Genomic DNA, 15,001 nt, shown 5'->3' with positions numbered 1-15,001 from the left:
ACTAAAACAGAAGTAATATGCCCACCTTCCTTAACTCTCTTTAGAAGACCACGGACTCCAGTATGTGTTGATCCTGTTGAATCCATACTGCACCGGTACTTCAAAATTCCGTGTTCTCAAACAATCATCTGTGCAACGCCTTGACCACCAAGAGTCTTGCTGCCCATGAATTCTTGCTTTGTGATGCCAGCTAGTGCGTAGAATATTGCTGAAACCGAGAGAACGACAGCAGCAGCAAGGAGGCTGGAAGGTCCGACAATTAAGCTCAGCCACTGGACGACGCTGAGGATGACGTACATCAAAGCTCGCATGTAGTTCGTCGTGAACCGTCTGATAAAGGAATCGAATGTTGAGGACGTGGGGCAAATTCGTAGAAGAAGAGGAACTTCAACGAAGATTATGACAAAGGATGAGGCTCTATAAGTGCTGTCAGGTAAAGTAGGGAAGCATGGGAAAGGGCAGTATCGCAACAAAACTTACAAGCAAACTATGCTGAATGCTATGACCTTACTGAAAATATTCGCAATCCCCAGCGCGAAACAGAGAAGTATGCACAGGACACCAGTCCTATTTGCGGAGAAATTAGTTTCTAATTCAGTGGTTCCAAGTGTTCTCAAAGCTCAAGGTGCTCCGCGACGGTTGATCAATCAATATGGGTGTATTCCGCCACAATTAAGAACAACCGACACCTTTCACGGCGTTTCTAATGCACAAACTTGTATACCCGGTAACGGTAGAGCAGAGCTTTTCGCGGGGATCGGGCACTAACCATTGTCCATAGATGCCTGCTCGCGGTTAGTTCACGGCATCACATTACAGTAACACGGGGAAAAGTCTGAATAGACTTACTAAAATTCCTCGACTTGAACTCCTCTGCAATCGTCATTTTGTCCAATGTATAGCGCTTGTCCGGGAGGCGCGGGATTTATTTGTCGCTGTGACCTTTACTCAACTCAGCCTTGTCGGCAAGGCTCTGGAATCCAGCAAAGACTTGATATATGCCCTGGAAAATATCTCCCTGAACTGGCTGGAGCTAGTTGGAATAGAGAGGACGCCGTTCACACAAAGATCGATCAGCTACAAGTTTATGACATGCATTAGTCGTATGGAAACAAGCAAAAGCGATCCGATGAGAAAGAAGTAGATCCGTGAACAAGTTATAAAACAGCTAATATGAGATCTCAGATCTTCCGTTCAATACACACCAGAGGAATCAATATATAAAAGTCGAAGAGAAGGCTCAAGCGCAAAGTCCGGATGCCAAAGTGCTTCAAATGGTTTGTTGTTCTCTTGGGCAGGCGAGGACAAACTGCGGGAACAAAGGAGAATATCTTCCAAGTCGTTTCAGTCTTAGGTTTAAGGAAAAGGACAAATTACTATTGGAAAAGTATAGAAGTGTTTGGCTGGGAGGAGAGTTCCATCACGATGATGGAATAATAAGGTGGAAAGGTAGTTACGGTCAACCTGTTGCTATTTCTGCTTTGGGATGCCAAGACTTTACCTCACCAGTTGCTATGGCGCAGCGCTAGGCTGCTGTATAAATTTGTGCTTTTGGATAGTCAGCCCTATCACCCGCCACGCCACCCAGATACGTATATATTTTCGTGAATTAGATAGCTGGAGGAAGCATTGATTCGGCTGAGAAATTTAAAATTGCAGCAGCACCTGGAATCGCTGGCAAACTCACGCGGATACTGTCCAAACAGTAGTGTCTACAAACCCAAAAGGGGGTTTTCGAGTCCATTTGGAACAATACACTTCTCCTGATAATCAAGATATAGACACTCATAAAAGATAAAATGGCTAGTTTTTTTTTATGGTACTGTTCGCACTCATTTCCCGCGGTCTAAATAAAATAGAAATGGATATTATTATGCACGAGCGAGATGGTGGTAAACCATTATTTGTTTTCCTCTGATGGCAGGATATTGGGTATCTGCGCTGGCTATTTTTCCATAACACACTGGTAACACCATTAAAATGTCGGTGGCATCGAAATTTGTACACCTCTAACTCCTCCCTCATGCGCTCCACAGCCCTTTGTTGAGTGTTGTCCAGTTGGTACATGTTTATTGAGGATAGACAAGTTTAAAGATATCATTATAAACATAGTAACTCCCTGATCCGTTAGGACGGAGGTGGAAATGCTGCGAGAAGTTCATCGGTTTCGTTTCTTCATCAACCTATAATTTCGCACATTTTTTTTTAGCATCAGCAAGGAGCCAGGAGGTAAGTTAGAAGGTAAAAACGAAGTCTTAACTCACCATCAGAGCACCGATCACAAGGACTACAACGCCACCCTCTTCTGTTGGTTGAGCATCAATTGTTGAGTGCACGTGTTGAACTTTTTGAAATGGCAGGCTCTATATCTCCAGTTTCAGTAAGATTCAAGGCAAAAAGATCATCCTGGTATTTGCTGCGTACTACTAACCATAAGTTGTTTTATGATTGCATCGGAGCCTTGAACACAAGAGGTTTCAAAAGTCAACATTGATTTATCGCGCTGTTATCCCTATTATCAGCTACCAGTGTTCCAGGTGTCTCAATTTGAGGCTGACCACATACGTAGAGAGTGGAGAGACCGTCCCGCTTTTCACCGTCAAAAGTTTCATAATAAAACTTGACGAATTCCTCTGCAGTCAAGTCGGCCATCAGATAATGCTTTCACCATACCTATCTAATTAATTGAAGACAAAAGAGGATGGGCCGAACATACCAGCAACAGTTTGGTAGGCTACGTAGAGAGATTGCGTTAGTGACAATGTTACCAGCTACCACAATCAGACAAAATCATGGGGAAGTATGCCAATAAGGAGAAGTGGAAAAACAGAGGTAGAACAACCAGTGTGGAAGAATAATATCAAGTATACACTCACCCGCCATCTTGTCTAGGATTGATCGCAAAGCTCCTCTGTATCACGCCTATGTGATTGAATCTCTGCCGATGATGGATAGTTGAGATTGCAGTTGCGGTGGGGTTTTCTGTGGCGGGGGGCAATTCAAGCGAAAACAAACATGACTAAAAAGGGGTTAGTTTGGCGCTACCTTGGTACGCGGGCACAGCATAGATAAGGCCAGGTTCGGATGCTCAGTCCCTTCGGATTCTCCGGGAGAATAAATAGTATATTAAATAAAATATCTCGTCTCCAAATTCCAGGTGTATTATATCACAAATCAGAGATACCCGGTGTGTGGCAGCCTGAAAGTAAGATTCATCGAGTACTAATCATTACATCAAGGCTGAACTGCAACATGATTTGTCAAGGCAACAATCAAGAAACTGACGAAAAAGTAGCCAAGATGGGCAAACAACAATGGGCATTAGTCGGAATCAGAATCCGCAAACATATCCTCTGCTTTGGGCCGGCGACGCCTTGGGACCGGTTGGGCGTCATGTTCAGCCTCCTTAGTATGGCATGCATCGCTCGCAGTTTGATCGCCTGATCCGTGGGAAGATACACCTCGGGCACCTTGGCGTTCGCTCTCGTCCATGCCATTCCCTTCGGCCTGCTTAGTTTCCACGTCCTCCATATCGCTGTCCTCCATCGGAACGCCATCGATGTCATCATCCATAGGCTCACCATCAATGTCCTCATCATCTAGCATGGGAACACCATCATCTCCGTCATCAATATCCATTTTCTCACCCTCCAGAACATCCTCCGTGTTGTGCGTATCCACAGCAACTTCATTGGCATCATCTTCGACCGTTCTCCATCTACTCTTTCCTTTGCTGCCAAACACACCTGACGTTTTCTCTGCTTCAACACGCTTCTGTTCCTCTGATTTTTCTTTCTCTGTAAGGGGCGGCTTTTCAAATACCTGAACAAAGTGCTCTTGGCTTGACTGAGGGAAAACACACCAGCCTTCCCATAGACTTAAAAGACTGGTAATACTTCTCCTCCATTTTTCAATCTTCAGTCTGCCCCACCCGAGCTCTTTTTCCAGGCGGCCAAGATGTTCGAAAATTTTATGTGTTTTTAGGGACGATTCGAATAGTTGTCGGTATCTCCAGGCATGCCGGACTCCACTTGTAGACGATGATGATAGGATATCGGAGATCAGGTATAAACCTACCAGCTTAGAAGCCGAAGTATCCAGGGTCTCTTTGGACGATTTCTTCGTTAAAGACTGGGCCGTTTGGCTGTCATGCTCAGCAGGGTTAACCTCGTCACCATCGTCAGGTTTGCCACCTCGAAGTTCTGTCTCCCGTCGTTGGCGTTCTGGGTTTGCATTAGTAAAAGCCAGCGGATTGGTAATATTAGCAACGATCATCTCCACCACTTCATCTGCACCGCATCCAGCATGCCTGATTGCAAAGGAAGTTATCCGAGCGACATCACCTCTTCGCAACTTCGAATTGGTAGTAGGGAGTTTTGCAAGCAAATGTGCGAGTTTTGCTTTTTGAAGAGGGTTCAAGTGGCCTATCCCATCGCTATTGCGTTCTTGGGCTCCAGAGTCGAGACGCTTTTCATCTTCTCTGTCAGAGTCATCCTCCTCTGAAGAATCGTAGTCTTCATCAGATATGAACTCCTCTATTTTCGTAACATATTCAAATTGTAAATGGTTTTCGGGGGGCAACCAAACAGGCCCGCTTTCGAAAACAGACGTGGGGGAAGGTGGGTGTCTTCCCCTAGTTTTTCGTGCGCCCGTCAAGATATCCCATAACTTCCACCTGTACCATACACCTCCCGGGCTCCTCGAATCCCATATCCAAGCCCACTTTTCGTTTTTCTGGACTTCGGGTCGACTCATGAGAAGTGCCTCAAACTCGGGGCCGTATGTTAAGAGATTCTCCAAGGTCTTATGAATAAGTTTGAGTTGCTTCAGATCTGATGGAGGTTTGACCTCAACTTGAAAGGTAGATCCACCCCTACCACCGTAGCCTGGTCCGTAAGATGATGGAGGCGCAAAGCCTCCTCGATGACCACCAGGCGGACCACGACCGTAATTACCTCCTGAGCCCTGTGTTATTGGTCGTGCTCCGAATGGCTTGGAAGTGGAGGTATTTGATATAGTCGTAATTGGCATGGTGGAATTAATGGCAGCCGAAGAGAGATGTCGTGAGATCGAGAGATAGTAGCCCCATCCAAGATACTTGTTCTGTAAAGAGCTGACAACAGTATCCATCTCAGTTGCAGCTGTCTCTTTTGCGAGGGTGACAATCGCAGACCATACCCGTCGTTCTCCGGTTCCAGCTCCTTGCGGAGTTGCTGGTAAAATTTTAACATTGTCCACAACGAGCGCATGGGAAACAAGGGCCTTGATTACTGCTGGAGATGTTCCTGGTGGCAGCGATGACAGATGAAGGGTGGGCTTAGCTGCGGCCCTTTCCGCTTCTTTCTTGTCCGCAAGTTTATCCTCATCATCGGAAACCTGAAATGCAGCTGCGGCGTCCGCGTGAGCGGGGGGGGAGTTCTCGAAGCCGAACGGACCGTGCCCTAAGTCTCTCTCCTTATGAGATGAGTGCATCGCCTCAAACGGTCGTTTTCTTGAACCAAAAGAGTGTGGAGCTCCTTGGTTGTCGGGTGCAGATCTCATCGTGCTCGACGTGAAATGCCTCTTTGAAGGGGCAACAGGCGCCCCCGAATGTACAGCGCCTCCGCGGCCATATGAACCCACCCTGCCGCTGACACCAGGACCCGTAGGTGTATCAGCATCATTTTGAAATGATTTCACAAAATCCTCGTAGACTGCCTCAGTCTCTGCTTTCTCCCTGGCGCGTTTGGCTTCGGCTTCGGCTTTCTGGCGCTCGAAAAGGGATTTTTTCGCCGGGGCGGACAGTTTGGACGATAGGTCAAGAAATCCTTTCGCTTTTGAATCTTCCGGCATTTTGGTAATGCGGTTAGACAACCCAATTACGGTGCCAGAACGTTTGCGTTGTCTGCTGCTCGGCTCTCAAAGCTCTTCATGGGATAATTGACAATGAGCTTTGAGGCTCAGCGAAGGCTCGGCTAGAGTTGCTTCCTGTGGGGCTAAATAAGCACCGAATCCATCCCAGCTTTGCCAACATCGCTCAACCATAAGGGATGCATCAAAGAGACCTCAAAATAAATCAAATGTCAAAAGTTTCTGTAAGAGATACATCTTGTCTCACCAGAAGCCAAGGCCGACTATAAGTGTTGAAGATGTCTACTCCGTCACAAATCCAAGCGTTGCTACGCTTCCTTTCGCAAGATTCAAAACTGCCCCTAGCTCTGGCAATTGCAAAGGCGAAAGAGCTCCAAAACGCTAATTTACTCACGTATGCAAGAAAATAAGGCATATGTTTCATATGTATTCTACTCTTCAGGGCTGAAACGGTAACTGACACCTTACACTTAGCCCCGAGGACATCCTGAAGAAAGATCTTGCATCTCTTCATTCCATTTTGGGTGAAGAAAAAGTTGCAAAACAAGTCTTAAATGGTGCCAGGAGGGTTGCTAAGAAGCATGCCTACGAAGCAGACGGCACTGGTCCTCCTGTAAAGAAAACTAAAAAGACCAGTGTAAACTCGGAAACACCATCTCCCTCTCAGCTCGAGTCGGCGCTCGCCCTCCCATTATCGTCCAACACAGACGAAATTTCTTCAGCTGTCTTGGTTACAAATCGGGCACCTCTTGTCCTGGCGTTTGCGGTAATATTGTTAAAATATACTATGCCAGAACAACCTTTATCTAGCAGGCTAAGCCTGGCTCAAGCAGCTGTCAGTGCCAACAGTCGATCAAAGGCCGTTAGCCTTGGAATCGAACAAGGAAAAAGCGCAGAAGATGAGGGATGGGCGCAGGGGCAGCCTACCGTGAAAGTCCTTGGAAGGGATATTCCCGTTTTAAAACGATGGGGATATAACTGGCATGAGGAATCCCCGTCGGATCGAGCTGCTGGGTTCGATGCGAATGTAGAGAACCTGGCAAAGGAGAGCAGTGAAAATGCCAGCCATAAATCGTCAGACGAACAGCCTGCCCTGTGGGGCTTAGATCCAGAAGTTATGAAGAGGTCAAACACGAACGGCCCAGGGCCACGCCAGACCAGCCCAGTGCTCCCAATCCATAGACCAGAGGCAGCCCGCGAATATTTATTAAAATCATTTACGTTACAGAAGCCAACCGAGTCCAACATCGGGAAAGGGAAAACGAAGAAGGCCTCTTCAGATTCTGTGTCTGAAAAGGAGAAAAGCCTTGCCCTTTTACTTGGCGCGATTGATCTCCTCTGCCAATCATGGACATCCGTGCTCAGCAAAAACGAAATAGATCGACGAGCTTGGTCATGGTATGTGGACGTTCGCCCAGATATTCAGCACGGTGTTGGAGGCTGGGGGCAGAAGGGGGAGGTTCAGCTCTCAAAAATCCTTAATCTAAGACGAAAGGGGTGATATTTATGATCAAGACCAACGCAGTGCACGGCTATATACATGCAAGCATGCGCAATGACGCACCCCCGATTGATCCCCTCTTATTCTCATCATTCCGTCATTAGAAGCCGATTTTCGAATCAACCTGCATTGTTCTCCCTGACTGCGCTAGACAATCAATGTCGACTTCTTTCCGCCGCATTACGGAGGCGGTTGATTACTCTCCCTTCCGCCTCCCGGTGGTGCTTCTTGACGATATCGATGATCACGACAAACAGCTGAGGTTATCCATACCCCGTTTCACACGCTCTCGCGCGGTCCTTTCGTACGTACCCAGAATAACGTCTCTCCAGTCTGTAAATGGTCCTCCCCTTGCTTCTCGTCGACTATCAAATTTGAAATTCCTCGCCTGACAGACCATTATCACAATGTCTCAGGGCATTTTGAACCCCCGTTGAAACCATGAATTCTTTTTGTTGTGGGTGAACACATGAATCCGCAGCGTGCCAGCATTTTCAGCCCTTTGACAACATCAAGTTCAATCCTTCTCCCCTAGTAATAGTTCCATGGCTCTATATGTATGGAGACCGGGATATCTGAACGGGAATGGGTACATTTCGTACTCGCAAGTATATGTCCTGCACATCCTGCACACATCTACACAGCTGTGGCCGCCCATGCCGCTCGCTAGGACACGAGCACGTAATGTTAGTCAATGATTTGTTGCTATTCTCTGAACATTCCCCCTATTTTGTGCTGAATCCCTTTGTTTCTGTTGACATCGCTGTGAAGAAATGCAAATCAGGGAATAGTATCTGTAGAGATAGTACGGAGAACACATCTCAAAGGTTGTGAAAATAAAGATAAGGGAGAAGACGGGGGCGGGGCGGCGGGGGGTGTTTCATGGTAACACCCCATGGATGAAGACCTTCTCAATGTCCTAACTTAAACATGCGTCCTCAAAAGTCCATCGACACAACCTCCCATGAACAGGTGATGTTCAAGTCTCCGCGATTCCAAGCGTGGGTTTATATACATGTGAAACAAGGGGAAAAAAGAAGAAAAAAAAATCACTTAAATATGCAGCCTTACAAGTCCTTCCCCATTCGAGGTGGTACAAGACCGAGCATGCCATTCATTGAAGTAAAAAGTGAACCAAGATATGAACCCCAGCAACCGGCCCAGCAACCGGCCATTGTCAGTAGTAGCACAGAGCAATAATGTGTTTGTAATTGCTGTACGCAGCGTTGAGTACTAGTCTGCACAGCGAACAACCTCCTCCTTAACTATATACTATATAGTAGACATACACGCGCGCTCCCAACTCTAGGCCCTTGCAAGCAAGCAAGAAAGCAAGCAAAGATCTTTCACAATTGGCAGCTTGTCGATCACTGACACTGATCAACATGGAGAAAAATGGCAGCTCCTTGTTGTTGCTTTTACCGTTTTATTCTGCAGTAGTTTGGTGAACGGAGGCGGAGGTGTTGACCAAGACATTTAAAGTTTGTTGTTTGTGGCAGACACTTCTTTAACCAAGTCAAGGTTACTGATTCGTTAAGGTGTCGCCGTTAGTTACGAGTAGCTCGCCACCTGTCCTGGGGACGCGGTAGGACACACATGCAAAATGCGAACGACGGTTCCTTTTGTGCTACTGTGGAGTAGATATAAAATCGTGAAGATTCGGAACGGCATTAACTAAATAAACCATTATCCAAATTAAATTAGAAGCAACAACATACATTCCAACCCAAAATCGTCAGAGCCGACACCCTGGAGGTTATGTTTAAGGGGTCTTCCGAAATTTTAGCCTACACATCATGCACTCCGCAAGGCTAGAATAGAAGGTGCAAGATCGACAATGACTTCTTTGAGCATCTCCGCAGTAGCTGGAGCGTGAATGAGCGATCTCCACGGCAGACAGATCTCTGTTCTTTTTTGGTCAAAAACGGCTATGGATTCCTACAGGGCACTTGGGGAGCTGTGACTGTGTAGCGGATGACTACTGGAAAGCTTGTAAGCTGGTGCTTCCGGTGGCTGCTGTTGCTGATATTGTTTCGGGTATCTGTTTCCAAAGCCTTTTTGCAAAAATTCTATTGGGACACGGGGGAAAAAAGCCAAATGACGTAGATCCAAGGTGCGTCTGATCGGATATTTTTTCCACGTCTGAAAAAGCATTTCATAACTAATGCTCCGTGCATGGCCCCTGTGATGGATGCTCTTAAGGCTTCGCCAAGGAACCAAAGTGAAATCGCCTTCTGGAAAACTGGAATTGATGATGGAAACTAGCCAACGTTGTGGAAGAGAGCGAAGAACATTGTATTTTGCTGGCGCCAAACAGATGGAGTCTCGGAGAAGCTGTCGACTTCCTAGGAAAAAGTGGATTGTGGGGTGTTTCTTGTTCGGCCTCGTGATTCGCTGTTTCGTTGGAATGACACTTTTTTCCCCCTTGGCTCCCCTCCCCTTAGCCTGTTTGAAGGAGAAGAGTTCTCCGTAGTCAGGAATGGGATTGGACGACACAATTGGAAACCCTGGGGGATTCAGCTCGACACCGGCGAGGGAAGAGCGGGGATAGGCCAAGAGGGGCCCACGGAGGTAGGCTTGTCATCCTTGGACTCGGATGCCAAACTGTGGACAATTTAGCGGCAAGCCTAGGAGGATTTTGAGAGCAAGAAAACCCTGGTGGGTAATCCGGCTGGGCTGTTTGTATCAAAGATATCCATGTAGGCAAACAGGGAGAGAAGCCTTCCCAAGCGGCTTTCTTGTCAATGCCCCCATCAGCGCAACTTCCCATATGCCGAAACGACTGCCAACTATTATTTGTCATGATAATGATGAGTAAAGATGGAGATGGATCTCTTCTGATAATTTCAACCAGTTAGTTTGTTCCTTGTGCTGGTTAGCTATGTAACAGCCCAAGAGAGCAGTTAGCCGACTTGGAGGTGTAATGATACCGTTTTGACAAGGGAGGGCTAGCGCGGCCAGAGCAAAAGCCCTGCTCTGGTGCTCGCTGCTTCAGCGTGAGCAAAAAAAATAAAAATAAAAATAAAATAAAATAAAATAAAATAAGAGAGTAAAAAGTATTGGCGGAGAGAGAGGAGCAACAAGTGGCTGTGGACCTTGTGGTGATAGATAACACCCGCAACAACTGGGTGAAATCGCCTGTTTGGCAGGTCAACGAGTAATACACTCACTGAGCATGTTTCTCCGTCCTGAATCGTCCAATAGCCCATGAAATCTTACTCCTCCGCTTCCATCTCTCGTCATAGGTAGGGACACCAGGAATACTGACCCTTTTTGCTCAAGGTTACGGTCTATGGTTGTATGGTGCACAGAGCCTAACTAATAATAATAAAATATCTACTCTGTACGGTGGAAATTCGGCGGAAGACGCCAAACCAGGGCCAAAACACCACTGGGCCACGCATAACCATCAGCACAATGCTAGTAATTTGGGAATGCACAATACAAGAATGAAAGAAGATGGATTGTTCTTATTCCACCATGCGCAGAAGTGTTATATTTGGCGACAGATAATGCACAGTAATTAACTCCAGTAGATAATAGTCAACAATATAGCAACCCAAAAGAAGAACTGGAGACAAAGTTGCAAATACCTGGAAGCACTCGTACTTGATGTTGTTTGTGTGGCCGTTGCTCAGACTCTTGGGGCCCAGCAAAGTTCCCCTTCCCTCGTCTCGTCGACCCTTCTTACAGCCAACCCCCGACGCTGATTTGACTCCACCCCATCCACCCAACACCCTCCCTCCCTCGTTCTGTCTCATCCGTCCATCGCTGTTGACTTCGGTTCTCCTCTCCTTCCATCGTTTACGTCCTGTACCGTTTCTTATACTGCTGCTCGACAGTCTCTCTCTCCGTTTGTTTGTCCCCTGGGCGTGGGTTTTGGGGTGTTTGTTGTGCTTGACAGGAGGGGACCGCTCCCCCAAGTGGGCAGTGCACTATGTCTGAGCGTGCCCTATCACCGTCACCAGAAGAAATTCACGAGCACTCTCTTTCTACTCAATCTCATCGCCGGCAATCTCCCCTGTCTGCTGGCCATCATTCCCCTGAACAGTCTTTCATTACGGACGTCTTCAGTGATGCCTTTTCTCTCGAGCCATTGGATTCTGTTGATTCTCCTCTAGGCCACTCTGGTCAATCCGACCACGCTTCATCGAACTCGTCTACCACATTGGATGACGAGAATGGTCTGTCCTCATACCTAAGCCCCTTTCGAGACTCGGTTGCTTCATTCCAGTCGCAAATGTCGCAACGATCGGGCTCTCCAGAACCGGAACCGATATCTGAGCGTGAACAAGCCGCTCCAAATCATGCTCCTGTCGTCACCCAAAATGCCGTTTCCTCGTCGATTACTCGTCACTCGTCCTCCGCCTCTTCGACGACCCATCCTCCTCCATCCGTGGCACATCGAAGCATTAGTGTTTCCTCTCGTTTCTCAATGCCTAGAGCCCTAAGCCCGTATACTGGCCAGACCAGACCTACACATCCATACGCTATGTACCCTCAAGCTACCGGTTTGGGTCGGTCATCATCTAACTCATCCACTTCGACTGTTCGAGCTGTAGAACGGAGTCAGGTTGAGCCAATGCCGCCCCAGCATCCGTACGCCATGTATCCGCAGAATACTGTCCCAGAGGAGGAAGACGTGGAAGTGCACTCTCCTATCCCAGTTGGTTTCCCTGGCCGCGAACAGGCATTCCGGTCCCGGGGAAATGCTGGCGCCAATGAAGTTGGAGATATTGTCGGGGTAGATGGTCATACTGAACAACTGCCGCCTTATACGAGATATCCAGACGGGACACCCCAAAAATTTGGAGCCCACGAATTTGTCACCCCGCCTCCGCCGGTGACGTTAGCTAGTGTCCCGGTATCCCCAGAATCAGGAGTATCATCCCGAACCCTATTGGATGAAGATGGGGCTGGCCGACAAAATGCTCCCGCTGGTGAACCTCAAGCGGATGACCCAAGCGGTAGTACCAAGGAAAAACTGGTCGAAAAAGGCAAAACTAGGGTGTGCTGTGGTCTCCAAATATGGACTATTATCCTCATTGCTATTGTCGTTTTGATTGGAGCAGTAATTGGCGGTGTTGTTGGAGGTGTAGTTGGAAACAAGCGAGGGGAGAAAGCAGGTGGAGCAAGTGCTAGTTCTGCATTAAGTGGTGGACGGTATGAGACGACTCATTTTCCACCCCTTCCTCCACTCTTTTTTTTCTACTCTGTTAATATTTTCTAGTCCTACTTCCGTTTTTGTAACGGTAACGGCCACCACTATGTTGGATGCAGCACAGTTAACGACTACGCCTTCCCTTCTCCCAATCCCTACTGGCGATTTCCAGATCCCTGCAGCTTCGCTACATGGATCATCAAATAGCTGCGTCAATGACGATGATCTTGTGAAGTCATGGCAGTGCATGAACAAAGGTTCATTTTCTTGCTCGCTCTCCGAGGAAGACGACGGATCAAAAAGCATCGAACTCCAATCTTACAAGCGGAATGGGAATTTTATATATGGTGCCCAAGCTCCAGCACTGGAAGTCACGACTTTCGACCTCAAACTGATGCTCGATAAAACCCAACCAGATTTGGGTCCAGCCTTATTCTTTTTCACGCCGTTTGATAAACTTGTGATAATTCATTCCGATGACTTCCCTCACGTTCTTTCAGGACAACCAGTTGATGGGGTCCAGCTCCGTCGACGTGCGGGAACTACAGCACCCATGGCGTCAAAACCAGGTGATCGGCCTTACTTTTGCTGGTGGAATAGTACTTATTTGGAACTTTTCATCTATGTCAACCAGCAACTCTCCGAGCCTACGACAACAACGGGCTCGGGTCAATATACGCCAACTAAGACCTCCACAACACTCACATCCACAACTGCACTCCCCTCTCTAGACCTTCGCGGGCTTCGAACAACTTCTTTGGCGGCACCTGGTGGCCTACCAATGGAGTACCCTCGCATGATCAAATTGGAAGAAATAAGGTCTTCCACTGATGGAACTCCTCCATACTGCGAGCAGATGCAGGTGATGGATGATGGAACTATATCAGGCCCACTTGGGTCTCGAGTTCCTGTTGACGAAGCCGAAACAACACTATCCAGTTCGCGGAGTGATGGTAACAGCACCTTGAGTGCTCCGGGCGATGATGATGATTGTTTCTGTCAGTGGATCGTTGGTTAGCGCTTGCTAGAGATTGGAGGAAATTAAAGAGCAAAATAAGGCGTTTGGGTTCCGGGGATAATCCATCCATCCCCCTTTTGCTGGCATTTCACATATATTTGGTTTTTTTCTCAGGCATTGGCGTTGATATATGCTTAAGGTATATTTGGTCAAAGGGGTATATCTCTCTCTTTTTTTTTTATTTCTTCCTCTTAACATTTTCCGATATATCCTTCGTCATTGTTATTAGTGTGGTATTTCTTTTTAACCTTTGCTTATATATTTTCCGAGGATCATGTCGTGACGATTTATCGGAGATATGCTACCAACCCAAAATATCATCATCGTCCCCATTACTGCCACCTAACACCGCCATTTCTTCTGTTTTTATTTAACCCTTCTTTTTCCATCATACTACATATATACACATGGTCTTGAAATCTACCTATATAGGCCACTCGGGGAAATGAATGCCACCACATTGAATGCTTTGGTTGCCCGGAGCATCTGTTTGATAAATATGGGCACATACACATACACTCGCATATGACATGAGATAGCTATAACTATATCTTGCTGCTATATTCATCCCTTTTCTTTTCCTTCCACTGCAGAACGTGCATAGAAGTATCAGCACCGTCCATATATTTCTTTCCTCTTTCCAGTTGCTTTGTTGGTTGGTGACATAGTATAGTTTTCTCTCTCGGTATGCTCCATTATTGGGAGTAGTGCCAATCAGGATGGAGTGTCTATTCGGTTGAGTGAGTGGATAGATCATCAAAGGGGGTGAAACACAGGCGGCACAAAGTGTGTTTTTTTGTGGTGTTCCTTCAAAGTAACTAGGTATATCTGTTTGTCATGTAATTGATCTGAAGTAACTTAAAGTAACTAGTTAGTTACAAATTTCGTATGTTAGTTATCTAGCGAGGAGAAAATACTATACCTGATTGACATGGTGTGTCAATTGTGACGGATAGGATAAATGAGATGGCCTTGGTTGGTATTCAACACGTCTCATCATACATTCCATGAACTCCGCTCGCTCACACCACCCTATCAATCTTAAATAAACAAAAAGGGGGAAAAGAAAGAAAGAAAGAAAGAACGGGAAGCAGACTTTTCGAAGACAGACACTCCATCCCCTCCATCCTGTCTTTACTGGTAAAACTAACTAAATCGTGCCTTCGCTTATTCCCACACCGGGTGAGTTTTATCTGATATTACAGAGCTCGGAAGTTTAGGCACGGCACCTAGAGCTAGCCAGCCTTTTTACTTCTACTGTTGTTAAGACTGGGTTGTTGCTGAGAGATCACGGCAATGCAACAATGCAACAATGCACACGACCTCAGGCAAGGACCATCGCCATCGCCGGTGCATAAGGCGTGACTGACGACCCAAGGCAAACCGGTGGTGGCTCGATTTGGAATGCAGCGAGGCGGAAGGTAAACTACACTGTGTGTGGGGGTGAAGGTGTAGGGGACGATATCGAAGT

At 47.0% G+C, this 15,001-nt stretch overlaps 6 protein-coding genes across 6 annotated transcripts; 2 read left to right on the top strand and 4 right to left on the bottom strand.

Annotated features, from left to right (window-relative positions):
- Positions 1-116: 116 nt before the first annotated feature.
- On the bottom strand, positions 117-1,398 carry HCBG_06885 (uncharacterized protein; the record flags this gene model as incomplete). The annotated part of the gene is made up of 5 exons (XM_045433934.1): positions 117-417; positions 481-567; positions 770-785; positions 850-1,077; positions 1,206-1,398. The coding sequence occupies 4 exons, from the start codon at positions 884-886 to the stop codon at positions 117-119; spliced, it is 441 nt and encodes a 146-aa protein (XP_045285415.1).
- Positions 1,399-2,069: 671 nt separating this feature from the next.
- On the bottom strand, positions 2,070-2,652 carry HCBG_06884 (nuclear transport factor 2; the record flags this gene model as incomplete). The annotated part of the gene is made up of 4 exons (XM_045433933.1): positions 2,070-2,183; positions 2,265-2,363; positions 2,432-2,503; positions 2,566-2,652. 4 exons carry the CDS (start codon positions 2,650-2,652, stop codon positions 2,070-2,072), a joined length of 372 nt encoding a protein of 123 aa, XP_045285414.1.
- A 669-nt stretch (positions 2,653-3,321) lies between these two features.
- Positions 3,322-5,832, bottom strand: HCBG_06883 (uncharacterized protein; the record flags this gene model as incomplete). The annotated part of the gene is made up of 1 exon (XM_045433932.1): positions 3,322-5,832. The coding sequence occupies one exon, from the start codon at positions 5,830-5,832 to the stop codon at positions 3,322-3,324; it is 2,511 nt and encodes an 836-aa protein (XP_045285413.1).
- Positions 5,833-6,128: 296 nt separating this feature from the next.
- Positions 6,129-7,351, top strand: HCBG_06882 (uncharacterized protein; the record flags this gene model as incomplete). The annotated part of the gene is made up of 2 exons (XM_045433931.1): positions 6,129-6,244; positions 6,325-7,351. The coding sequence occupies 2 exons, from the start codon at positions 6,129-6,131 to the stop codon at positions 7,349-7,351; spliced, it is 1,143 nt and encodes a 380-aa protein (XP_045285412.1).
- A 1,627-nt stretch (positions 7,352-8,978) lies between these two features.
- HCBG_06881 (uncharacterized protein) lies at positions 8,979-10,154 on the bottom strand (the record flags this gene model as incomplete). The annotated part of the gene is made up of 4 exons (XM_045433930.1): positions 8,979-9,025; positions 9,070-9,122; positions 9,294-9,796; positions 9,843-10,154. The coding sequence occupies 4 exons, from the start codon at positions 10,152-10,154 to the stop codon at positions 8,979-8,981; spliced, it is 915 nt and encodes a 304-aa protein (XP_045285411.1).
- A 1,134-nt stretch (positions 10,155-11,288) lies between these two features.
- HCBG_06880 (uncharacterized protein) lies at positions 11,289-13,530 on the top strand (the record flags this gene model as incomplete). Its single annotated transcript, XM_045433929.1, has 2 exons — positions 11,289-12,514; positions 12,582-13,530. 2 exons carry the CDS (start codon positions 11,289-11,291, stop codon positions 13,528-13,530), a joined length of 2,175 nt encoding a protein of 724 aa, XP_045285410.1.
- Positions 13,531-15,001: the final 1,471 nt, after the last annotated feature.

This window comes from Histoplasma capsulatum (genome assembly GCF_000150115.1).
Source record: "Histoplasma capsulatum G186AR genomic scaffold supercont2.10, whole genome shotgun sequence".
NCBI lineage: Eukaryota > Fungi > Ascomycota > Eurotiomycetes > Onygenales > Ajellomycetaceae > Histoplasma > Histoplasma capsulatum.
Note: the sequence above shows the minus strand (reverse complement) of the source record. Positions and strands in the feature narration are given on the sequence as shown.